General features: G+C 39.5%; 1 protein-coding gene across 1 annotated transcript in view; it reads left to right on the top strand.

Moving 5' to 3' along the window:
* The window catches only part of PRDM5 (PR/SET domain 5), a 211136-nt gene that overhangs the window by 152049 nt on the left and 31935 nt on the right, over window positions 1-27152 (top strand). Inside the window, exon 13 of the mRNA XM_029234546.1 lies at window positions 12433-12518. Coding sequence (XP_029090379.1) covers window positions 12433-12518 — 86 coding nt within the window. The remainder of the gene's footprint in view (window positions 1-12432; window positions 12519-27152) is intronic.

The raw sequence follows: 27152 nt of genomic DNA, 5'->3' as shown, positions 1-27152 counted from the left end.
TTCTGGAAATAATCTGTTTTTATTTTAATCAAAATGTCTTAAAACATACATTATGTAGTAAACTTTTCCACTTGTTTAAAAATCTCTCAAAGTGTAGGGCTCATTGGCCATACGCTTTTTTAAAAATTGTGGTAAAGGGACTTCCCTGGCGGTCCAGTGGTTAAGACTTCGCTTTCCAGTGCAGGGGGTATGGGTTCGATCCCTGGTCGGGGAGCTAAGATCCCATATGCCTCATGGCCAAAAAACCAAAACATAAAACAGAAGCAATATTGTAACAGATTCAATAAAGACTTTAAAAATGGACCACATCAAAAAAAACTTTAAAAAATTGATAACAGTCAATATTACTAAGTTTTTTGCATTCAGTGTGTTTAGTGGTATGAAATGATATTTGATTTCTGAGCTTCTAATAGAGTGATCAAGTTCATATCTAAAATTAAATCCATGGTCTAAATTTAAGAATATCAAGATATCTAACATAGGTATATCAAAGTTTGCAATATTTTCTTTAGTAATTTCATGTTGTGTAAACATAGATCTTTAGAAAGGATTTGTTCAAGATGGACGTTGGGGTGATTACATGGCAATAGATGGATATTCAGTGGTTTAGTGGCTTTAAGATCTTTCCTTTTATCCTGAAGATTCATGCTAACCTGAATTCCCTTCACACATTTTAAGGTATTGTTTTAATATTAGTATGTTAATCTTTTAGTGAGGCCTGGAATTCTTCTGATGTGTTTAATTATATTGCACAAAATAATGGTAAAGTCAATAAATTATAATACTAATGGCATATATTAGTATTAGTAGAATCAGATTTTTTTTCCTATTGTTTTTGCCCATACTTGCCAGTGGATGGTTGTGGTCATAATGCATTTTCTTTGTAAAAGACTCAAGGTAACTTATTTGGGGACCAGGCTAGACTCTGGTAAAGTCTTACATGTGGCACCCAGATGTCCCCTTTCATTACCACCAGCTGCCTTTGGAAGGCCATCTGCAATTTTCTGGAGCTCTTTTCTGAATATCCACACAGCCCCTCTTGCATATTTCAAATACTTCTAAGCTTCTTCTGTCTCAGGTGTGCCAGCAGTGAGAATTTGGAGGCACCTATTTCAAGTCCAGTAAGCTAAAATGCTTCCAATTCAATGATTAAGGGTTACAAAAAAGTGTGCTTGAATTGGCATCTAGGTACTACATTCATTCAATTCTTTTGCCTTTCCTAATGACCTTTTCCTAAGTCCTTTTCCTGTGCAGTCCCACCAGGTTCTTAAACCTATGTGCACTCCCACCAGAGGTCTTTCTTAAACCTATGTGCACTCCCACCAGAGGTCTTTCTTAAACCTATCTCCTTGTTTTATTTTCTTCCTACAATGTCAGTGTCTGGAATTATCTTATGTTTTTTTCTTAATGTTTACTTGTCTTTCTCATTTACACTAGTAAAATTGAAGAGGCAGTGTTTTTGTGAATCTATTCGCAACTGCATTCCCAAAGCCCAGGACAGTAACTAGAAGATGGTATGTGCCCAAAAATTATCTATTTAATGAATGAATAAATTAGCTTCATGGACTACCTACTTTGTGGCACCTTGTAAAATCAGCTTAAAATCAACCTTTTACAGTTGTCATCATGTTTCTGTATGTTCCTTGATGTTTTTGAAGAAAACACAAGTGGACTTTAATGATATTCAGTGTCAGAACATAATTTAAAGTAAGAAGCAGATGTGGAGAGCTCATCTATTTTCCTTAGTCAAATGAGAAATATTTTGCTGTTAAGTACACTTCAATGTTATTTATGTTACTATGCTTATTGAATCTAACTACTGGTAGCTAAATCTCATAGGGTAGTATGGGATATTTGGCAGTACTGTTTTTCCCTTCTAAATGTTGAAGGTGGTTACCTGTATGTAGTTCTCAAGGCATAGTTTAATATTATGTCAGTATTTGCATCCGCTTGGGATCTGCTTTGAGATATAACACACATTCCTAACCTGCCCCTGACTTTTTCCTGATGAGCTTTGGTAACTAAAAGAATGCCTCGGTGTACCAGTCAGAAAGATCTGGTTAATGTCAGCTGTAATTGCAAGAAGCAGAGTTTTTGTCATTAACTTTAGGAAGTCTAACCTAATTTATATAAAATACTAGCCATATTATTAATTTATGTTATGGTATAAGAGTTAAAGATTAAGGGTTAAAATTCTGATTCCACTATTTAATAGCTATGTCATCTTGAGCAAATCACTTATCTTTTCTGTGCCTGCTTTCCTCATTTGTAATCTAGAGATATGAATTCCTAGATCATAATGTTGTTACAAGAAACAAAATTACTAATATACCTTAAGTATTCTGAACCGTAGAACAGAGCCTACTAGTAGGCTCTGTGTGTTTCAGCTGTTGCTTATATTATTTCCATTTACATTGGTTTTTAAGCTCAATTTTTTTAGCTAGTTTTAAGATTAATTTTCATGTTGGTCAGAATTTGAACATTGCTATGAGCCTATGCAAAATGTAAACGGTCAGTATCTAAATCTACCAGGTATTTAAAAGTAATCATTACTTGGATTTGCACCATATTGTACATCAGAACCTATGGACTGGCAGTGTTCAAGCAAGAAAAAAGATCTGTGTTCTTAGAGTTCACTCAAGAAAATTCCTGTTCATACCAGGATAATTTTATATGTAGACAAAAATATTTCCTGGAAACTTACTCATCACAATAACTTGCACTAATGAGGGAAAATATCACGTGCATAATGTGAAAAAAAAAACCCTAAGAATATCAGCTTGTCTTTAATATGCAGATTAGACAAATAACTTTACTGTTTATCAGCATGTTGACTTATACACGTAACCTTCAGCTTTAGATTGTGTGGGACAGCAGGTAGCTTTGTCTTCAGAGTCTAAGAGAGGCAGGCTTGCCCTAAACATGCTCCAGCCAAAGGGTAGAGAGGGTAGCAGCTTAATGTAGCCTAGGCTGATTTGCAAACCTCATACTCTAGTTTTCACATAACTTCTGTTCATTAAAGCCATTTACCCAGTGACATCCTTTAAAACTGGAGTTACATCCTGGGGTAGTGGAATGAATGAGTGGAGTGGGACTTAACCCAAGTTTCCCAAACCTGTCACCTCGGTATCGCTGGATCTCAGGGTTGGAGTGGGGATGGGGTGGAAACACTGGCCGTCTAGAGTACCAGTTTCTCTCCTGAGCAGCCTACACAGGCCTCGCAGACAGCAGACAGACAGACAGACATCAGTGAAGATAATAATCGCCTCCATTATGAGCAGGGTGATTGTGAGTGTGCTAGGACTGTAACAAAGTACCACAGAGTGGCTTAAACAACAAAAATTTGTTGTCCCGCCATTCTGGAGGCTAGGTGTTAGCAGGACTGTGCTCCCTCTGAAGTCTCCAGGGAAGGATCTGTTCCAGGCTTTTCTTCCGGCTTCTGGTAGTTCCTTGCTGTGGCAGCATAACTCCACTCTTCACCTGGCATTCTCCCTGTGTTTGTCTGTCTCTACAAGGCCATGTTCTTAAAAGGACACCAGCCATATAAGACTAAGGACCCAGACTACTCTAGTAACATTTCCAACAGCCTTATTTCCAGATAGATTCATATGCTCAGGTACTGGGGTTAGGACTGCAACATGTGAATTTGGGGGGCACAATTCAATCCATAATAGGTGACCATATGTTTTTATTGTCCCCGTGGGGTCACTCGTGTAAGTGAAAGGGAGTGCTACTTGTCATGTGGTAACTGGCATAGAGACTGCTTTAAACAAACCTGAATGTTTGGTCCCATTTTTCAGAGGTTCAGTGAGGTTGCATGACTTCCCCAGAGTTACACCTAGGAGAGGATGAGCATTATTCAAACTCAGAACAATCAGATTCTGAAAGAGGAGAAAAAGCTCATGTCTGTAGTGGAAATTTCTGTATTACGACACCAGGTAAAATGGGGAATGAATTTGTTATGCTCCGTTCTCTAAAATTCCTTAGTATTATCTATATTTCGTTCCTTGCTTAATCAATTTTGGCTATCATGAAAGAAAATAATAATTCAATATACTACATTAGGTTTAATTAACATATAACTAACCTGATGACTGTAAATCTTTGATTTTTTTTGTGTGTGTGTGCTGGCTATTCTATTGGTCTTTGGAGAGTAATACCACACATAAAGCTCTGTGATACAAAGAGAATAACTGTGAATATTAAATTAATTTATGATTGCTAAAAATTTGTGAAACGACTTTTCGTGTCAACCACTTTACTGTTTATCATGCTTTATCTATTATCTAGATTGATTAGATTGTTAATAGATAAATAGGAATTAAACATTTTAGCCTTCTTATCACTAATGTAAAACACTTACTTTGAAAATCTAAAAAATTACTTTGCTTTTCATACTTTATGAAGAAGAAAATAAAACATTATCTGGACTTCGATGATCCAGGAGTTAGCCCCATGAGCATTAGCATCTTGCTGTTTTCTTCCAGTTCTTTTTCTCTGTGTGTGCATGGTTGAAGGTTAATGATTAAGAAATCAATTAATAACCATTCCTGCTACTACTCCTGCTGCTGATGCTATGAATATTATTTTCATTCTTGCCATCACCTTCAAGGAAAAAAGTTCTAGAAATATCAGAGAAGTGAAATTAATATGACTTCAGAGGTTAGATGTAGGGAGAAGTGAGTAAAAAAAAGGGCATCGTGAATGGCTGTTTAAGTTTCTTTTTTGATAGCTGGATGATGGTGGTATAATTAATCAGGACAGGATGTACAGGACACATAGGATCAGAGTCTAAAGCTCAGGAATGCTGAATTTGAGTTGTTTGTGAGATATCCAAATGAAGATACCGGGTGGGTGTATGTGTATGGATATCTCAAGACAGAGGTTCAACAGAGAGATCTGGAATGAAGATAAACACATATTATCGACTTAAGGTTAAAATAAAATATTTTCATAGTTTTTCAAATAAATTGGACTCTAAGCCTTTATTTTGCGTGTGTGTGAAAAGCCACACCTTCCCAGTTCACAACCATAAGGTAAAGAATCCAGGTTGATTTACTTAGTGCAAAAGTTGATTTTGTCTCACAGAAGAAATTGGCAAGTCTGGATAATTCATTAGAGTCTTGTTCTCCTTAGTGTTACCATTGTTATTTTTAGGTTTTTGTTTTTTCTATCTTGGGTGGTTGTCATTCTCTCACAGTGCCCACTTCAGACAGAGTTCAAAGGGAGTGACCTGGGTGCTCCTCAAGGAGCAGCTGGGTAAGTTGCTGAGCTGGGAGCTCTGCCCCAGTTGCTTCCATGTGATGTTACTGCCAACAACACAGGGTTCAGAGAACAGGGCAAGGCCCCCTGTGCCATGCAGCCTCCAGGCCCAGGAACGTGGCTGGACATTTTGTGAAGCAACTGGGGAGAGGTCAGGGAAGGCCATGATGAAAAGTGACCATTGGATTGAGCCACTAGGAGCCCATTGCTGACCTGATGGGGGCGTTCGCTGGCATAACTCAAGTAATACATGATTGAACGAGAATGAGAATCAAATGGGATGTGAGAGAGCAGAGGATCGGCACACTACTTGTCAAAAGGCCTGTCTCTGAGAAGGAAGTGAAAGAATCGATAAATGAAACAATGAATAAATGAAAGTCAGTAAATGAGTGATTCTGAGTTACTGTCCATTCTGAATAATTAGTCTTTGACCAGTGGGAAGCTTCAGATTCCTCCTGGAGATTAAATTTTGTCATATTTTTGTCAGCTTACAGTAGAATTTTTTAGAAAGTGTGATGTGTATGAGTATGCTTGCTTGTTTTAAAAAAAATGGTTTGGCTGTTTTCTAAATAATAATCTCTAGATATAGCCTCGACTCAGTTATAACAGAAGGTGGTTCTGTTTAACATACACCAATTTTATGAAGTTCTTTTAAAACTCATCTCCTTAACTGAGATAGACTATGAAATCTTTTTTTTTAAACAGCTTTATTGAGGTATAATTCACATATCATACAATCTACCTAAAGTGTGCAATATATTGTTTTTAGTATATTCATAGATATGTGCAGCCATCCCTACAGTCAATTTTACGACATTTTCATCTCCCTAAAAAGAAACGCATTACCCGTTAGCTCTCACTCCTGTGTTTCCCATCTCCACCCCCAGCCCTAGACAACCACTAATCTACTTTCTGTCCCTATTCTGGACTTCCATATGAATGGAATCATATAATATGTGGCCTTTTGAGTCTGGCTTCTTTCACTTAGGATGATGGCTTTTTTTTTTTTTAACGTCTTTATTGGAGTATAATTGCTTTACAATGGTGTGTTAGTTTCTACTGTATAACAAAGTGAATCAGCTGTACGTAAACATATATCCATATATCCCCTCCCTCTTGCATCTCCCTCTAGGTGGACACAAAGAACCGAGCTGATCTCCCTGTGCTATGCTGCTGCTTCCCACTAGCTATCTATTTTACATTCGGTAGTGTATATATGTCCATGTCACTCTCTCACTTCGTCCCAGCTTACCCTTCCCCCTCCCCGTGTCCTCAAGTCCGTTCTATACATCTACGTCTTTATTCCTGTCCTGCCCTGAGGTTCTTCAGAACCTTTTTTTTTTTATTTTTAGATTCCATATATATGCGTTAGCATATGGTATTTGTTTTTCTCTGACTTACTTCACTCTGTGTGACAGGCTCTAGGTCCATCCACCTCACTACAAATAACTCATTTTGCTTCTTTTTATGGCTGAGTAATATTCCATTGTATATATGTGCCACATCTCCTTTATCCATTCATCTGTCAGTGGACACTTAGGTTGCTTCCATGTCCTGGCTATTGTAATTAGTGCTACAATGAAAAATGTGGTACATGACTCCTTTTGAATTATGGTTTTCTCAGGGTATATGCCCAGTAGTGGGATTGCTGGGTCATATCGTAGTTCTGTTTTTAGATATTAAGGAACCTCCATACTGTCCTCCATAGTGGCTGTATCAGTTTACACTCCCACCAACAGTGCAAGAGGGTTCCCTTTTCTCCACACCCTCTCCAGCATTTATTGTTTCTAGATTTTTTTGATGATGGCCATTCTGACCGGTGTGAAGTGATATCTCATTGTAGTTTTGATTTGCATTTCTCTAATGATTAGTGATGTTGAGCATCCTTACATATATTTGTTGGCAATCTGTATATCTTCTTTGGAGAAATGTCTATTTAGGTCCTCTGCCCATTTTTGGATTGGATTATTTGTTTTTTTAACATAGAGCTGCATGAGCTGCTTGTAAATTTGGAGGTTAATCCTTTGTCAGTTGCTTTGTGCACAAATATTTTCTCTCATTCTGAGGGTTGTCTTTGTGTCTTGTTCATGGTTTCCTTTGCTGTGCAAAAGCTTTTAAGTTTCATTGGGTCCCATTTGTTTATATTTGTTTTTATTTCCATTCCTCTAAGAGGTGGGTCAAAAAGGATCTTGCTTGTGATTTTTGTCATAGAGTGTTCTGCCTATGTTTTCCTCTAAGAGTTTTACAGTGTCTGGCCTTACATTTAGGTCTTTAATCCATTTTGAGTTTATTTTTGTGTATGGTGTTAGGCAGTGTTCTCATTTCATTATTTTACATGTAACTGTCCAGTTCTCCCAGCACCACTTACTGAAGAGGCTGTCTTTTCTCCATTGTATATTCTTGCCTCCTTTACCAAAGATAAAGTATCCATATGTGTGTGGGTTTATCTCTGAGCTTTCTATCCTGTTCCATTGATCTGCATTTCTGTTTTTGTGACAGTACCATACTGTCTTGATTACTGTAGCTTTGTAGTATAGTCTGAAGTCAGGGAGCCTGATTCCTCCAGCTCCGTTTTTCGTTCTCAAGATTGCTTTGGCTCTTCGGGGTCTTTTGTGTTTCCATACAAAGTGTGAAATTTTTTGTTCTAGTTCTGTGAAAAATGCCAGTGGTAGTTTGAGGAATTGCACTGAATCTGTAGATTGCTTTGGGAAGTCTGGTCTTTCTCACAGTGTTGATTCTTCCAATCCAAGAACATGATATCTCTCCATCTGTTTGTATCATCTTTAATTTCTTTCATCAGTGTCTTAGAGTTTTCTGGATACAGGTCTTTTGTCTCCTTAGGTAGGTTTATTCCTAGGTATTTTATTCTTTGTGTTGCAGTGGTAAATGGGAGTGTTTCCCTAATTTCTCATTCATATTTTTCATCATTAGTGTATAGGAATGCAAGAGATTTCTGTACATTAATTTTGTGTCCAAATTTATTCAGTAGCTCTAGTAGTTTTCTGGTAGCATCTTTAGGATTCTCTATGTATAGTATCATGTCATCTGAAAACAGTGACAGTTTTACTTTTTCTTTTCCAATTTGGATTCTGTTTATTTCTTGTTCTTCTCTGATTGCTGTGGCTAAAAATTCCAAAACTATGTTGAATAATAGTGGTGACAGTGGGCAACCTTGTCTTGTTTCTGAAATTAGAGGAAATGGTTTCAGTTTTTCACGATTGAGAACGATGTTGGCTGTGGGCTTGTCATATATGGCCTTTATTATGTTGAGGTAGGTTCCCTCTATGCCTGCTCTCTGGAGAGTTTTTATCATAAATGGGTGTTGAATTTTGTCGAAATGTTTTTCTTCATCTATGGAGATTATCATATGGTTTTTCTCCTTCAGTTTGTTAATATGGCGTATCACGTTGGTTCATTTGCATATATTGAAGAATCCTTGTATTCCTGGGAAAAACCCCACTTGATCATGGTGTATGATCCTTTTAATGTGCTGTTGGATTCTGTTTGCTAGTATTTTGTTGAGGACTTTTGCATCTATGTTCAGCAGTGATATTGGCCTGTAGTTTTCTTTCTTTGTGACATCCTTGTCTGGTTTTGGTATCAGGGTGATGGTGGCCTCCTAGAATGAGTTTGGGAGTGTTCTTCCCTCCGCTATATTTGGAAGAGTTTGAGAAGGATAGGTGTTAGCTCTTCTCTAAATGTTTGATAGAATTTGCTTGTGAAGCCATCTGGTCCTGTGCTTTTGTTTGCTGGAAGATTTTTAATCACATTTTCAATTTCAGTGCTTGTGATTGGTCTGTTCATATTTTCTATTTCTTCCTGATTCAGTCTTGGCAGTTTGTGCATTTCTAAGAATTTGTCCATTTCTTCCAGATTGTCCATTTTATTGGCATAGAGTTGCTTGTAGTAATCTCTCATGATCTTTTTTATTTCTGCAGTGTCAGTTGTTACTTCTCCTTTTTCATTTCTAATTCTATTGATTTGAGTCTTCTCCCTTTTTCTTGATGAGTCTGGCTAATGGTTTATCAATTTTGTTTATCTTCTCAAAGACCCAGCTTTAAGTTTTATTGATCTTTGCTATCGTTTCCTTCATTTCTTTTTCATTTAATTCTGACCTGATCTTTATGATTTCTTTCCTTCTGCTAACTTTGGGGTTTTTTCTTATTCGTCTTTCTCTAACTGCTTTAGCTGTAAGGTTAGGTTGTTTATTTGAGATGTTTCTTGTTTCCTGAGGTAGGACTATATTGCTATAAACTTCCCTCTTAGAACTTCTTTCGCAGCATCCCATAGATTTTGGGTTGTCATGTTTTCATTGTCAGTTTTTTCTAGGTATTTTTTTGATTTCATCTTTGATTTCTTCAGTGATCTCTTGGTTATTTAGTAGTGTATTGTTTAGCCTCCATGTGTTTGTATATTTTACAGATTTTTTCCTGTAATTGATCTCTAGTCTCATAGCATTGTGGTCAGAAAAGATACTTGATATGATTTCAATATTATTAAATTTACCTAGTCTTGATTTGTGGCCCAGGATATGATGTATCTATGAGCACTTGAGAAGCAAGTGTATTCTGTTGTTTTTGAATGGAATATCCTATAACTATCAGTTAAGTCCATCTTGTTTAATGTATCATTTAAATCTTGTGTTTCCTTATTTATTTTCATTTTGAATGATCTGTCCATTGGTGAAAGTGGGGTGTTAAAGTCCCCTACTATGATTGTGTTACTGTCGATTTCCCCTTTTTTGGCTGTTAACATTTGCCTTATGTATTGAGGTGCTCCTATGTTGGGTTCATAAATATTTACAGTTGTTATATCTTCTTCTTGGATTGATCTGTTGACCATTATGTAGTGTCCTTCTTTGTCTCTTGTAATAGTCTTTATTTTAAAGTCTGTTTTGTCTAATATGAGAATTGCTGCTCCAGCTTTCTTTTGATTTCCATTTGCATAGAGTATCTTTTTTCATCCCCTCACTTTCTGTCTGTATGTGTCCCTAGGTTGAAGCGGGTCTCCTATAGACAGCATATATACAGGTCTTGTTTCTGTATCCATTCAGCTAGTCTGTGTCTTTTGGTTGGAACATTTAATCCATTTACATTTAAGGTAGTTATCAATACGTATGTTCCTATTACCATTTTCTTAATTGTTTTGGGTTTGTTATTGTAGGTCTTTTCCTTCTCTTGTGTTTCCCACTTAGAGTAGTTCCTTTAGCATTTGGTGTAAAGCTGGTCTGGTGGTGCTGAATTCTCATTGCTTTTGCTTGTCTGTAATGGTTTTAATTTCTCCGTCGGATCTGAATGAGATCCTTGCTGGGTAGAGTAATGTTGGTTGTAGGTTTTCTCCTTTCATCACTTTAAATATGTCCTACCACTTCCTCCTGACTTGCAGAGTTTTTCCTCAAAGATCAGCTCTAACCTAATGGGGATTCCCTTGTATATTAGTTGTTTCTTTTCCCTTGCTGCTTGTAATATTTTTTCTTTGTATTTAATTTTTGATCGTTTGATTAATGTATGTCTTGGCGTGTTTCTCTTTGGATTTATCCTGTATGGGACTCTCTATGCTTCCTAGACTTGATTGACTATTTCGTTTCCCATAATAGTGAAGTTTTCAACTATAATCTCTTCAAATATTTTCTCAGTTCCTTTTTTTGTCCTCTTCTTCTTCTGGGACCCCTATAATTCAAATGTTGGTGCATTTAATGTTGTCCCAGAGGTCTCTGAGACTGTCCTCAGTTATTTTCATTCTTTTTTCTTATTCTGCTCTGCGATAGTTATTTTCACTATTTTATCTTCCAGGTCACTTATCCATTCTTCTGCCTCAGTCATTCTGCTATTGATTCCTTCAAGAGAGTTTTTAATTTCATTTATTGTGTTGTTCATCTTTGTTTGTTTTCTCTTTAGTTCTTCTAGGTCCTTGTTAAACGTTTCTTGTATTTTCTCCATTCTGTTTCCAAGATTTCGAATCATCTTTAGTATCATTACTCTGAATTCTTTTTCAGGTAGACTGCCTATTTCCTCTTCATTTGTTTGGTCTGGTGGGTTTTTACCTTGCTCCTTCATCTGCTGTGTGTTTCTCTGTCTTCTAATTTTGCTTAACTTACTGTGTTTGGGGTCTCCTTTTTGCAGGCTGCAGGTTCATAGTTCCCATTGTTTTTGGTGTCTGCCTCCAGTGGGTAAGGTTGGTTCAGTGGGCTGTGGAGGCTTCCTGGTGGAGGGGACTGGTGCCTGTGTTCTGGAGGATGAGGCTGGATCTTGTCTTTCTGGTGGGCAGAACCACGTCCGGCGATGTGTTTTGGGGTGTCTGTGACCTTATTATGATTTTAGGCAGCCTCTCTGCTAATGGGTGGTGTTGTGTTCTTGTCTTGCTAGTTGTTTGGCATAGGGTATCCAGCACTGTAGCTTACTGGTCGTTGAGTGGAGCTGGCTGTTAGCATTGAGATGGAGATCTCTGGGAGAGCTTTCACCGTTCTATATTACGTGGATCTGGGAGGTCTCTGGCGGACCAGTGTCCTGAACTCGGCTCTCCCACCTCAGAGGCTCAGGCCTGACACCCGGCTGGAGCACCAAGACCCTGTCAGCCACATGGTGTATAGCACAGGGAACTCTTCTCGGAGCTCCGTGGTGATCTGCTAGTGTTGTCAGGCCTCCTGCAGAGGCAGGGGATGGCTGTGGCTCACCGCAGGGACAAGGACACTGGCAGCAGAAGTTCTGGGACGTACTCCTTGGCATGAGCCCTCTGGGAGTCTGCCATTAGCCCCACCAAAGAGCCTTTAGCCTCTGAAATCTTTTTTAAAAAACAGAGTATCAGTGAAACAGTGATCCCTATAATGTGCAGTATAGTGACAGAACAAATTGACTGATACGAAATCTTTTTAACAGGTTCTTAAAATTAGATTTAATTTGGGCTCAAATATTAAAAGAAAAATGGAGTGAGCCTGAATGTTGCTTGTTTCTGAGTGCTGGAATTGCTCTGGGCTCACAGCCTCTCCGCAGGAGGGAAAGCCTCGTCCACCACCCTGAGCTGCCCCACGTGTTGGCCCTGCTGTGCCTGAGCCTTTTCTTGGCAGTGCAGGAGAGTTTGTGGTGGCCAGGATCTGGTGCGGGAGGAGTGATGGTACATGCCTGCTTTGCTGCTTTCGATTTTTCTGACGGGAAGCTTTCCTTTGTCTTGTAGGTGAGCGTCCCTATCAATGCCCTTACTGTGAAAAGGGATTCAGTAAAAATGACGGGCTGAAGATGCACATTCGTACTCACACCAGGGTAAGATTATATTCTCTCTCATTAATATTTATTATAAAATCCATACTTATTTTAAAAAGTTTTAACTTTACCTGAGAAAAGAAAGGTGGTATATCCAAAATCATACATTTATATTTATGATGAACATTTGGGAATAATTTTTTTAGACACAACAATGAAAGAAACAGAAATTGAAACTCCGAAAGCATCCCCATTCTTTGAATTGTGAACCAGTTTTTAGGAGTAATAGGAGTTATAAATGACACACTGCCAAGTAAATAGAATGTAGCATTTTAATACTGAAAAATACAAGGCTGCTGTCTGCAGAGTATTTGCCAGTAATGCAGATGCCAGCACTTCTTGAACAGAGGTGCGCCTGTCAGCATGTGACCATTAATTAATGCATATGAGCAAGTATACTTGCAAGAAAGACATTGAAAATAATTTGAATTATCATGGGAGGTGGCAAACAAGGAAGGACAGCTTCTTGCTCTACAGGGCGTGCCCGGTGCTGTCTTTCATTCTTTTTTTCCGAGGATGCCCTTTGTGCCTCTGCTGTCAGCACCTCTCACTGGACTCTTGTCATTCTGTTACTTATGGCTTTTTCAGACTCAAGCATCTGCCTCACATGCTATAAAAATAAATGAGCGGCTCACCTTCCATGCAGCTACATTTCTTAGCTCACTGTTCAGTTTAGGACACAATTAGATACTTTACGTGAACTTTCCACTTGAAAATTTGATGTTGTTTTTAAACAGCTCTTCTTGACTTTGCTCTGTCCCATCTTTTCACTGCATTAACTTTCACACAGCTCTGTTCAGCTTGGTCTTTTAAAAGTCCTTATGGTCTGTATGTAAATGCCATATTTTTTCAGATTTTAAGAGACATGCCTAATCCCCTTAAGAGCAATTCTAATTTAGGCTTCTCCTGGATTTCGCTTTTTACCTGAGCTGTAAAATGAAACTTGAGAGAAAACACATAATAATAATACCTTTCCAGTGTAATAATATGCTAGCTTTCCACTTCAGTTCTGTAGGCCGTAAAAGATAACCTCTGAGGTCCTGTTAAGAAAATACTCCTCTTTGTGGTGGAGGAGAGAGGAGGCTTCTGTGCTCATTAGAGCAAGTCTACATTGCGTTTCTCATATGATATAAAATGTCATATTCATAGTATATGGATATTAGGAACTGGAGTAATGGCTAAATATAAAATTCCTTCATAGACCATAAAGGATTAGACAAATGTTACTGTTCACAACGTGACTTAAATGTACATACTCAAAATATTTATTTCACAGCGAGCCCTATTAAAGAGGTTTAAGTTAGTTTAGTTTAGGAGGTTGTTTTATGTGTGTGCAGTTGTCACAGTAGTGCCAGTAATGTGTTTTGAAGATATCAACCAACAGGCAAAGGAGCCCTGGTTTCTCTTATCAAAACTCATGAGGTTAACCAAAATCTGGTACTCTATAATTATACCTCAGAAGAGACTGTTCAAATTACTGCAGAGAAAAAAATTACCTTTTGTGTTTTCTCAAGAAAGGGTGATATGATATTTCCAATTCACCTGTTTTGGCTTTTACTTTGTTTTAACATAAAGTTTATTAATGAGAATAATACTAATAGTTAAATACAAAGGCCACTAATCACATGCCAGGTACAGTATTCTAGAAGTTCACACTTATTACTTCATGTAAGCCTCACAACAATTCATTAATGCATTTAACAATTCACTTAAGCCTCTGCGAGGTAGGTATTATTATGATCTCTTCTTTAAAAATGAGAAACTGAGGCACAAGCAAGTGAGTAGCAGAGTCGAGATTGGAACCCAGGTAGTCTGGCTTCAGAGACCAACCCCTCACCTACTATGCACACACTACAATGCCTTTTATTCAATTAATTCAATTAAATAGTTTCTCATTCCACTGACTCTGATATACTTTCCTGTATATTTTCAAACTAAGCAAACTGCAGTAATGAACCCAGAAGTTCATTTAAAATTTATTTAAGAGTCTCATGTTCCTTTGAATATTTGGGCCTTGACTTGAGTCCAGGATCCCGGAATGCCTCAGGGTGTCCAGGTGCTGTTGGTATCTTTTTAGCAGCTCTCAGGCACTGACTTCACAAAAAGAAAACAAATCCCAGCCTGTGACTAAGGGAACACCAGAGAAGGCCTCGACTAGAAGCCCCAAGATTTTAGACAGAATCCCATACAATTAGTAGAGAGTACTAGCAAAGGAAGAGGGTAAAGAGGTACAAAGAGGCCTTTGGGATTTTGCTTCAAACCTTTTAAAATTTTTCTTTTTCACTCATTATTTCTACAGACTGCATCATTTTGAAATCCTGTTTCCTAAGCATTACAGATGTTCTTAGCATATCAGCAACTTTTCAAAAGCTAGTTAAGGTTATTAGCTAATGCAGTCAAGTTAACATCAAGAACCAAAAGAGACTTTTTAAAAAGCATTGTAGAGGAACAGTCTCTGAAAGCTTATATTTTTCCAATATTATTTGGGTTTGTAAGACTCAATTCAAAAGATAACATTACGTTTGGATTGTAACACTTTTCAGTTTCAATCTTTTATTCACCTTACATTTAGTATTTAGATAGCTCTAACTCCAGACATTTTTTTTTGTTCTTATATCAAAAGCTTTTAATTCCATTACAACAACTGTATCATTCAGCAGGTTGAGTCTTTGAGAAGTTTTGGTGAGAACACAAAATTGCACGCCACGCCAGCCCCCCCGATTTGCATTCTGTGAAACCGCACAGACGCCTTAGGGAAGGAACACAAAGTCCTTCACTTTGGAGATTATTTATTGGGTCCAGCAAGGGCCCCAAGCGTGGGAGAAGATTTTGCTAAAATCTAAATTTTGCTCAAAGGCTAAACAGTCATTAGTCTTTCACGGAGAGGCAAGGACTCAAGGCGAGGGCAGGTAATTTATTCATTTCCTACAGTATATTCTCTTTATTTTTGGTTTCCAGCACTTAGACTCTGATGTACTAGATATGTCCTTCTTCATTCATCCTGCTTATATTTCTGGTTTATTATTACTAAATTTGGGAAACTTCTCAGCTTTTTTCCCCAAATATTTCTTTGGTCCCTTTCTATTTCTCTTTTTCTAATAAGGTGCCAGTTACATACGTTGGGATGTTTGATATAGTCCCATAGCTCTTGGTAGTTCTGTTCTGTTTGTCTCTTTGTATCTTTGTGTTTCTAATTTCTAATTTCTCTTGGAGTGTTTTCAGTTTCACTGATTCTTTCCTCTACTGTGCTCAGTCTGCACATTGAAGGATTTCATCTTTGATATCATCATGTTTTTCATTTCTAATATTTCCATTTGGCTTTTTAAAAATAGCTTCCATGTCTGTGTTGCAGTTGCCCATTTGTTCATGCACGTTGTTCACCTTATCACTGGATTCTTCGACAATATTAATTACAGTTATTTAAATTCTCAGGTGGTTCCACCATCTGGGCCATCTTCCAGTCTCGTTGTGTCCTCTATTCTGTCTCTTGGTAACGGGTTGGGGGAGGGTTTGCTTTTTGTGTGTCACACAGAATTTTGATTGAGTGCCTATTATTGCACGTGAAAGAATAGTATAGACTGAGGTAAATACTGTTTATGCCTGGTAGTAGGCACACCTCTTCTTCTGCCAGGCCCTTAATACGAGAGGTTGAGCTGATCCAGTAAGTAGTTACGCTGGCTTTGGGTTATGTTGTTGCTATAGTTACCGTAGGCTTTCATCGCCTCCCCCGGTGGTCTGCCATTTCCATGATCTTAGTGGGAGGCCTGGAGGGCCAGGGGATTCCACAGTAGTTCTGCTCCATCATCAGGTTTTAGCAGACCCTGCATGTCTTTGCCACAGAAGTGGTCTTTGCCTTTGTCTGTCAGCTGGTGCTTGTTACTCAGCACTAGACCTGAGTGGGGTAGGGGGTAGGCTTGGTGAGCTTCAGTGAGGGTGTTGGCCTTGTGAGCAGTTCCTTATCTCTCTCTCTAGGTTCTCTCCTCATCCACCTTCTTGCTTGGGTGATGAAGGAGACAGCTTTGGGGAAGGAGTAGGGCCCCTTTAGGGTGGAGTTGGACAGTTGTCTTAGTTTGGACACTGTGGCTTCAACCAAGACTTATAAAACAGCCTCAGTGATAATATTAATTTTCCCGGGACTTTTAGGCTTGGAGATGCTCCAGACATAGTTCCAGGACCACCGCCCCCCACCCCATCTCTGTTGTCTTTTGTCTAAAAGGTCTTCTTGACCACCCTAAACTATATCTGAGGTATAAATGTCATTTCTTAACTCTTTATGTGTAATATCTCAAGTCCATTTTAGTACATTATACTTAGGAACTATAGATCACCTGAAAATCATGGACCTCAGGTTTATATTGTTAAGACACATTGAGCCAAAACACTGGCTGTCAGTGAGTTAACATAAGTGCTCATAAGTATCCGTTTTGTAAACATTAAGTTCAAAGAAATTGTTTTTTGTAACCTTTTACCACAGAAAGCTTCATGTCTCGTTTAATCACTTTTGATGTTCAACATGGAAAACACCTGGACCAATTAGAAAGTTATTCCAGAAACCTTGCCTTTGGAACACCAGTTAAAACACCCAATTGGCTTACACAGGTTTCAGGGTTCTAGGATCACAGCTGAGTCTCCAGCCTTGTTTGTAGGAACAACCAGATTAGTTATTAAAAATATTAAAATGGAATTAATTGCCAGTGGTTAAGAGTAATGGCCAGTCTCTTATGTCATTTTATATTTTGTTAATTTTCTTTCGTGAAACTTCCTGTCCCTGATCCTTAGGCAGCTCAGATGTTCGGCGGGTTTATAAATGTGTGCACGTTGCACTTTCTTTAAACACCTTGTAGTGAGAGCCTGGGTCTCCAAGGCCAGACTGGAGTGGGTGTCTTGGACATCAGGCAGTTTTGGATTTATCTGGAGGCTTTGGGGTGGTACCGCGTTGTAGCAACTGGTAAAGTATGCAAAAATTCAGACCATAGCATCCAGCTGGTGAATCATGTGAGAGCAATGTAAGCTTGATGTTGAAGGAAAAAGAAGAGCGTTAATTTCTTATGGGTGAAGATGTTGGAGGAGGGGGATTGAGCAGCGGATGTCAAGGGGAAGAAGAGGCAAGAAGGAGCTCCCTAGCTCCAGGAGCATGGGATAGAATTCTCAAGGTAGCCTTGGTTAAGAACAGAACGAGGTCTTTTAAGGAAGAGAGCCAGCTTGGAATCCTCATGAACACATTATGAGGCATGCCTAAAAAACTTAGGCGACAGATGCAGAAGCAAGTCTGCTGAATCAGGTAGCGGGTAGGCGAGTTGATTCCAGAAATGCTGGAGAGAGAGGGTGGCATTTGAGCTGAGCTCTGAGGACGGTAGAGGAGGGTATGCTGGGCACATGTAACCACATGGACAAAGTGAGAGCAGTACGTACAGACCCAGTTAGGGTGGCCTGTCCCCTGGGACCAAGTCCGAGGATGCACGTTGAAGTCTGACTGCAGCTGAGACAGGCTAGGACCAAGGAGTTGGTCTGAATCCTGGAAACATATCTTGTTTTGAGTGGTGTGTCTTACTTTGAGGGGTGGGTCACATCGTCGGCTCTCTTTTGGAAAGGTTGCTCTGAAGTCATCCTTGAGAGTGAATTGAGGCAGGACTGGAGGCGGGGGCCCCGAGGCAGGCATGCCGGAAGCGGCTGAACGAGACAGAGCACCCACACCAGGCAGCCTTGGGATTTGAAAGTAGGGAACTTGTATGAGAGACAGCTTTGAAAGAGTCTTGACAAAGTCTGGGCGTGTAGTACACGTAGGTGGTGAAAAGTAGGGAGGGGGCTGAACCTGAGATCCTAGAAGGGGTGCTTTGGGGGATGGGGAGTTCCCACAGACAGGAAGAGTAGGTAGTCAGTCAATGTAGAGAGAGAGCAAGTGGAGGAGAGGAAGGTGTTGCCGGTTCACACTTGTGCAGGCTAAGTATGTGAAGAACATGCTCAGCTATTTCTGTTTTTATATCGAGGTAAGAGGAAGAGATTTTTAAAAATTCAATAATTTTTAAGTTTATTACAATTTTAGAGAGAACTGAATTTAAAAAATTTTTGTTTTTCTAAACTTCATCAGCTTTTGTGATGTAGGGACAAGAGGATCTGGCGCATTGCCATTATTTGAAAACATCTTTAATTTTGTTTTGGAATTAATAAATCTTTTATTGTTTTTAGAACCCACATATTGCTTGGGGGATTTTGTATGGCCTGCAAATGAATTGTTTAAGATAAATGGCTTTAAGATACCATTGTATTTTCTTTGGCTCAGAAAACATACCTGCATGAAATGGAACATGCTTATTCTATCTCAGTAAGCTCCCTTTTCTCTGTAAAAGGGAAAATCAGACCATTTGAAAAATAACTTTCTTTCCAGGGACTGACATCGTCCTTTTCGCCCTTTCTTTCCCCTTTTTCTCTGTGGAAATTCTTCCTGATGGCCATCAACTCCCTTGGCAGAGTGCCTCCCCTTCTTACTCTCTGTGCAGCTCTGCTCTTGAGCTAGTCAGCTCTCTTAAAATCACCAGCAAAGAACGTTTTCAGCTTCTTGGTTAGGAATACTGTTTCGGCATGCCAAATGATGGTCCTAGAAGTAGGACTTCGGGTCCAGGCATTCTAGGATCTGAGGAGCGGTTCCCTGAATTTCCCTAGGTTTTGAGAGTAAGAGGTGAAAACTTAAAATAAGTTGGATCTCATACGCTTGGCAAATTTATTGGGTGGGTACATTATCCTATAGGAAAATAGACAAAAGTCTTATGTGGAATGAAATCCTGTTTCACTGTATTTAGGGTTATAAGAGTAGAGTTCCACTGATGTGTGGAATTGAACTGGACCTAGGCATCAAGTGTGATTTTTCTGCAGAGTTTTTTTTAATAGTGCTTACATTTTCATTGAGTGTTTTTGTGCCTAACTTGATTTTTAGAAGGAAAAAAAAAAGCTGGGACTATCCATCTAAAGCATAATGTGCATTAGTTGGAATAATGGTGTGGTAAGGTAGCCCCCGAGACGGTTATCCTCAGTTTCTTCCCTCCCCATATACATGTGCTGCTCTTTACATCGACAGGTAGAGCCTAACTTCCCTTCCTTTGAATCTGGGTTGGCCACAATGACTTGCTTGACGAATAGAATGCAGCAGAGGTGATATTCTAGGACTTCTGAGACTAGGTGGTAAGAAACCTTGCAGTTTTTGCCTACATCTCTTGGAACCAACCACCATGCTGTGAGGACCCGAGGTCACGTGGAGACGCCACAGAAGGGCGCTCCGCAAACAGCCGACAGGAACTGCCAGCCATGTGAGTAAGCCATTTTGGAAACCTAGGTGACTTCAGCCGCACCCAACTGACCGCAACTTCAAACCCAGTCACTCCCACAAAAAAAATACCCCCCCGTCAGTCCATAAAACCATAAGAAATAATAGCTTGTTTCGGGTCCCTTAAGTTTTGAGGTGGCTTATTATGCAGCAGTAGATAACTGGCGAGGGCTAAATATTACATATTGCTGAATAAGTACAATTTTAATTGTGAAATATGCTTCTATATTTTAAGGTCATTGACATTTCTGGACAAAGTGTTAAAATGAGCACTTGCAGAGGTTAGCTGTTGTATCACAATATCATCATTTGGCAATGGGAGCCATGTTTTGTAATTGGAAAAATATAATTCTTAAAATTCAGTTTAAAAAATGATACAGTTGTTCAGAAAGGCATACACTGTTCTGAAAAAGGATTTGAGAGACCTAGAAACATGAACTGTAAGGCTCTCATGATACTTATGTGCTATTTAATTCATAGATCCAAAGTCTGGTGGCAAGTTTGCTTATGTAACCCTGAAATGTGTATAAGTGAGCTAAATTAAGAGGTTTCTTCTCAGTTAATAGGCCTTATAATTGGTGTGGCAGTGGGATGGCTGAAGTGATGAGACCCATTGCCATTATAACATTTTCTCTTCCATACTTTTTAGAAAGGTAAATGGACAGCCAAAGAGTCTAAAACTAGGTTATCTATCCGTATTACAAGCAGGAATGATCCCTGTTTCAGGGCCTTTGGTGTGTAATTCTTGCCTTTGGGGCTGGGGTCTGGCAAACTCGATTAGGGGTGGTCTCTGTTCAGAGGTAATGATCATGAGTAGACTGTTACTTGCGTCATTTCCTGTTTAGGACTTTATGTTTGATTTGGCTACTTTCTGATTGCAGCTGTTTAAAATACACAAACCTCTGTTTTTGAGTTTAACAACTTGACTGTTATAATTTGTTTATATGCTTCTCCTTTCTAGACCTTCACTTTCATGTGGACAGGAATCTTACACCTCTTTTTCCTCAGCATCTGTGTGTGCCTGACACCTAGTGGGTTATCGGATTTTTTGAATGAATACAGTTAAATTATATCAATAGTAAACTATATTAAATTTACCAAATTAACTCAGAAAATATACAGGTAAATAATATATATGAATTCATTCATTCATTTACTCGACAAATATTTACTAAGTGACTACAGCATGCTGTAAACTGAGACTATAGCAATAAACAGATTAGACGTTGTCCCTGCCCTCAGTGGAGCTTGAAGTCTGTTTATCGTACTAAGAGTAATTCTTACTTAACCTGCAACGCCTTCTCATACTCAGAAGGTCCGAGAAGACAAGAGTGTCTTCAGCAGGCATTTGTGATGTGTCCATCGTGTGCCAGAAACCGCTGTGTCACCGGCCCTGTCTGTGTCCATCAGGAAAGATGAAGGCTAAAAACGTTATCTTAAGTAATAAATAAAATTAAGTGTGCAAAGTGGTGGGGAGGGAAATACTGGGTCCCAAGTGTGTAAGCAGGCACTAAGCCTGGCCCTGAGATCCTGGCGTCTTTGGTGTGGCGCTTTCCTGCCTCACGGCAGTCCTCCTTCATTGTGTTGGTTTTCTTCTGTTACATGTGCATCTCCACGTTTGCTCACATTACAGTGAGTAAAAGCCAGTTCTCTCTGTCTAGGCAGGAATGGGCCCCTGTATACGTTTTGCTCTGTGCTTGACGTACCTTGTTTGTGTGTATACTGGGCCCACTTTGCCCTGCCTGCCTTCTTGGACTGTTCTTGTCGTCTGGCTTTAAAGACTTTATTCTGAGAGGTCTGTCTGCCGAAGAGGGAAGCTGGAGGTCTGTGGTCCTATGATGGAGCCATTCCCACCCTTTTTATCTGCCCTGACACACCTGGCAGGGGAAGCTCAGGTGGGCTGTGCACCTCAGGCCATAGTGTGGGCTGCGTACAGTGCTTCAGGCTCCAGCCTGAGCCCCTGCTGCTTATTTGCTCACTGAAGACAGCATCTGGTATGGACACGAATGATCACATTGTTAGGGGATGACATTAAAATTCATCTCATTTGTAGAAAAGGAAGTAGATCACTTGTAAACTGTAGTACTTTACTATTAATGAGAAATCACTTTACCGCTCTCTATAGTATATCACTGTGCCAAGGCTTTGAGGTTGTGCCAGTTGATCTAAAGATTGTCCCTTTTAGAGCCGAGGATACAGGATACTTCATTTATTCTGCAACTCTTTATTAAGCCTACTATGTGCCAGGACTGTACCAGGTCCCCGGGATAACATGGTTGACTGTCTAGTACAAGGTGCCTAGGAGTTTCAGGTCCTTTCACGTGATGGATCGTGGTGTATAGAGAGGGTGTCATCAAAGAGGCTTCCAGCGTGAGCAGAGGACAGATGATGAAGGTTCTCTGGATGCTCGATGGAAGTATCTAGAATTTACCCTCAGGGCTGTTGAGAAGTCCTGAAAGGTCAGGGCCTCGGAGTTTTGGCTTTTTCAGGCCCGTCTAAGTACTTTGTTTATAGCTGATTACCAGCCAGTACCAGCCCTTCCCTGACTGTCAGGTGCCCTTGGTCTTAAATGTTCGAGGTCTCTGTTCCATGGTCATGGTTCCTGGGACTCCGCTTAGCCTGCTGATCCCTTTTGACTACTTTGCCCAGGGAGTTTTGGGCAGGGACAGGGGGTGCTTCCAGGCAAGCCATCCCTGGAGAAACAGTAAAAGCCTTTTCCAGTGACCTTTTTCGAGTCTACGTTTGGTCTTCCTTTTTTCCCACTGCTTTAGAGTAAGGAGTAAAACATCTGCCTAAAATCAAATGACTCTACCACCCATCCCCCCCCCCTCCAAACCTGACAGGAGAGCTGTTTTCAGCATTTTAAGTGATCCACTCTTTTCTCCTCCAGTAGGGTAAAGTAACACAAATACATATATCACATGAGTGCCTTTTTTCCCCCATCTGTCACATAACCAACCCTGAGGGACTATTAACACAGCTAGGATCAACATGATATTTTAACTGAGGTATTGGTGAGGCTTTGAGTTCATTATCATTTGAGCTTATGGGTAATGTAAAACTCAGGCAGAATTTCATTTGAAGGGATTATTATTTTTTTTATAAATTTATTTATTTGTTTTTATCTTTAGCTGTGTTGGGTCTTTGTTGCTGCGCACGGGCTTTCTCTAGTTGCAGCAGGCGGGGGCTACTCTTCGTTGCAGTGCGCGGGCTTCTCACTGCAGTGGCTTCTCTTGCAGTGGCGGAGCACAGGCTCTAGGCACGAGGGCTTCAGTAGTTGTGGCACGTGGACTCAGTAGTTGTGGCTCGCGGGCTCTAGAGCACAGGCTCAGTAGTTGTGGCGCACGGGCTTAGTTGCTCCATGGCATGTGGGATCTTCCCAGATCAGGGCTCGAACCCGTGTCCCCTGCATTGGCAGGCGGGTTCTTAACCACTGAGCCACCAGGGAAGCCCTGAAGGGATTATTTATGGAATATTTGGTTAACTGATTTATAATGCTGTTATCCTGAACAGTAGGAATAAAATCAGATCCCTGCGTTTTAAGTTGCAAAGACTTACGATGACATATGGCCTTTCTTGATTATCTCACATAATGTCTTAAAAATTGAAAACAAAAGAATTTATCTTAGAGCACTCTATGACAGTTTCTATTTAACTTTTCTTAACAATGACTTCAAACAGTTGTTGCATAGAGAACTTCTAATTAAGTAAGAAATTTTTGACAGATGTGGTATGTTTCATATTGTAACTCTTAAGATTTAGAAGAGCATACATTTAGTCTCAGTTGCCCTTTTAAGTTATGTGCTGTATATTCAAGGAAGGGTTAAGAAAAAGGGTTAGCTCTTAAGTATTCTGGGGGAAAAGATGATCAGCTAGAGCATAAGAAGCCCTGTGAGAGAAGTATTCCAAGGGTGTTATAAACACACAGAGGAGGAGTACCTGCTTCACCAGGGGAGAAGGGTACAGGCAAGGAAAGGTGTCAGGAGAAACATCGGTGAGAGTTTAGTCTGCAGGACTAGAAAGCTCACTCACGAAGACTCCATGGAATGAAAAAAAAAAAGGCAGAGCAACAGAAGATCCTCCGAAAGGAAACCAAGAAGGAGCAACCAGAGAGGCTGAAGGAGAACCAGGGGAAAAGAGGTGACACCAGAGCTCCAGGAGAGGAAGAGATTTAGCATTTCAGGGAGAAATCACATGTCCTATCTTCCCCTTGGAGTTCCATGACCTATAAGCATACTACAGGTTGGAAAGTCCAGCGATAAAGATATTTCATGTATTGTTTGTTTAACCTAGCATTTACCAAGGTAATTTGAGCAGAGTCAATGAGTGTGTGTGTGTGTGTGTGTGTGTGTGTGTGTGTGTGTGTGTGTGTGTTACATCTCACGGAGGGTTGTGTTCTACAAAACACTATTTAGGAAATCTTGGTCTAATTCATCCCATGATTGGCTGCCACAGTAATACTTACAAAGGTCAACTTCGATGTGTCTCAGTTACTAAAGAAAACAAAAATGAAAACAAATCGACAGTGGCTCCTCATTGCCTACAGACTGGCACCCAGACTGGCCTGAGGTGCCCTGTGCCCTCCTGGCCATGGCGCCCCCTGCCCTTTGTCCAGTCCCACTTTCCTTGAGTACACAGACACACAGTATTGAGAGCATGTCCTCCTCCCTCAGCTCACCATGTTTTTCTGCATCGGCTTCAATATTTCTTGAGGGTACAAATAAAATAATCCTGTCCTCTGGCCTCTCCCCGCTTCCTGTGGAGATCTTAGCTCTCCTTAAAACTCCTGATCAGGCATCAGTTTCTCCACAGCCTTCCCTGCCACCCCTGCCATGGACGTACTTTACTGATACGTTAATTATACTATATTAAATCAGGCTTTTTCACTTTCATGTCATAGTTTTCCTTTTCTTCTTTTTTCCTTAGCACTCCGTTCATTTATTCATTCAGTAATTCAGCAACGTAACTGTATGTCTTTTAATTTTCTACTTATCCTTATTGGTGTTTATATATCTTTTCTGTAAAAAGGGAAACTTTCTAAATAGTAGGAACTCATTAGATACTTGTTGAACTGATCATTACGTGTCAGCTAATCATAAGTGTAAGTCATGGGGCTTTAAGTCAGTGGCGTTTTAGTCCAACTGTCTCTTCCTCTCCCCTGGCACCCACGGTGGAAACCCGACACATTGGCTAAGGGCTCCTGGATCCTCCTGAACTGTGCCTGGGAGGGCTGGGCTGGGGCAGAGTGCTGTCAGAGAATGTCATCGCTGTAATAATAATGCAGTTGTTTCAGGGATGTCTGCTGAACTCCTTCATGAACTCGGTATATCAACAAGGGGTGTATGTAGAGCAGTTTGCAGATTTAGCTAAAATAAAACTCTATAAATATTTAGCATTTAAGCTGATGGCTGCTTTGCCACCACTATATTATCTTTAGACTTCAATAACATACTTCAGGAGTTAAAGGAAAGTACATACTGTCAGAAATGTGTAAAGAGAATTTTTCTTTGTTTTTAGGATAGACAGTATACAATTAATTTTTAAAAGAAATGAGGCCATTAGTTTTAGAAAAGTAATATATTTCTATACTGTTTTCTCTGTGAAAGAGAATTTTATATTCATCTTGCACTCTATTCAGGGAGTTTTAATTACTAAAGTATCATAAGAATCTTGAAATAAAGGACTGTCTATTTATATGAAGGTCCCGTTAATGGAGTTCAAGAACAATGCCATATTGAGGCTCGTACATAATTTCCTTTCTTTATAAAATCACCTCATTTATATTGTCATGGTTTGTGTGCCTTTTTCAATTTTGAATTACATTATTCATAAGCATATTTTGGTAATACATGGAAGAAAGCAGGTTGATATAATATATAAAATACCCTCATTGAATTCCTATTATGGGCTAAGCATTATGATAAGCAAAATCCTATGAAATAGGTATAGTATCTCATGTTACAAATGTGGGAAGTGAGGCTTGAGAGATTAGGTAGCTCGTCCAGAGTCATACGACTAATAGTGGGCAGCATGAAGATTGGAACTCAGATCTCTTTATTGCTAAAGACCTTATTCTTTATTACTACGTATATAGCTACCAAGATGTTCTAAAGGATTATGTTCCATATTCCATGAACCAGTCTTTTACAAAAATTCTAAGAATGGTGGTGTTGACTTCTCCAGTTCAGAAAAAACTCATGGCTGCTCCTAAGTCCACTGGACTCCTCCCCTCCCAGCCCCCCTTGCAAGGTCCCCAGGATTCATGCTATAGTGTCTTGCTGGAGAGTGCTCCACGAAGACTGTCACAAAGGTACCCCTCATAGAAAATTATTCAACAGTACCAGTATGACCTCTATAGGCGTTTTCCCTTCACTTGCATTGTAAACTATTTTCAAGAAAATATTGTTAATATTTTGAAAGCCACCAGGGAGAGATATTTCACGTGCCTCGTAATCCATTTAAATAAGTGAAATTTCAGTGTAGGGAGATTTACTCCTCACGTCTTATGTAAATCCCTCATGTTGCAGTTTCTCTGCATCATTGGAAACTAAAACAGCATTTTCAATGTCAGAACCTTTCAGATCTTTGAAGATGGCTATTTTAGGTATAATATTTTTCCAGGAAGATACATCTCAGCCAAGAACGACTCACAAGGTCACACAGCAAGTTGATAACAAGATCAGCGGTCAGGACATGTGAACTATGGCTTTGGAGGACCCGTCAGGCTGGTCAGTTGTGCTGCTTTCATCTCCAGGAGGTTATGAATATTTTTTAAATGCTTTGATTTCAGTATTTAGGATAGAAGTCTATTGTTTTTGATTCAGTTTAAATTATCATGTGGATGTTCCCTTTTTCTCCCTAAAAGAAGCTTTGTTCTTTGATGTTTTTCACTCTAAAAGAGGCAGTTAGTGGTTCTAAGAACACATCATTTACAATTTGACTAACCCAGATCATATTTATGTTCAAGTGAAAACCTGCTTATCCTGAGAAACATTGAGGCTCTGGCTATCTCCTTTTTCACTTTCCCAAGACTGAGTCCTTATGCTCTGTATAAATCATGGTTCATGAGCGAGAAAATCACCTCCTTGTGGGGTCCTAGATGCATAGCTTCTAGGTGGGCTTTTGCTCCACTGCTTTTGAGGACTATTTGGATGTGCTACTTTAACATTTTTTTATCGAACATTTTAACATTAATTTAAACATGTAAAATTCCATTCTTTCCCTTCAATTCTCATCTCATTTTTAGTTCTGTTCTCAATTGTAAATTAGTTTTTTGTCACAGATTTGGCTATTTTCCAGTCAAATCTTATTTCTTG

Source organism: Monodon monoceros, unplaced genomic scaffold (genome assembly GCF_005190385.1).
Source record: "Monodon monoceros isolate NGI ecotype Baffin Bay Population unplaced genomic scaffold, NGI_Narwhal_1 Super_Scaffold_20, whole genome shotgun sequence".
NCBI classification, from domain to species: domain Eukaryota; kingdom Metazoa; phylum Chordata; class Mammalia; order Artiodactyla; family Monodontidae; genus Monodon; species Monodon monoceros.
The sequence above is the reverse complement of the archived record's forward strand: the minus strand, read 5'-3'. Positions and strand labels throughout refer to the sequence as shown.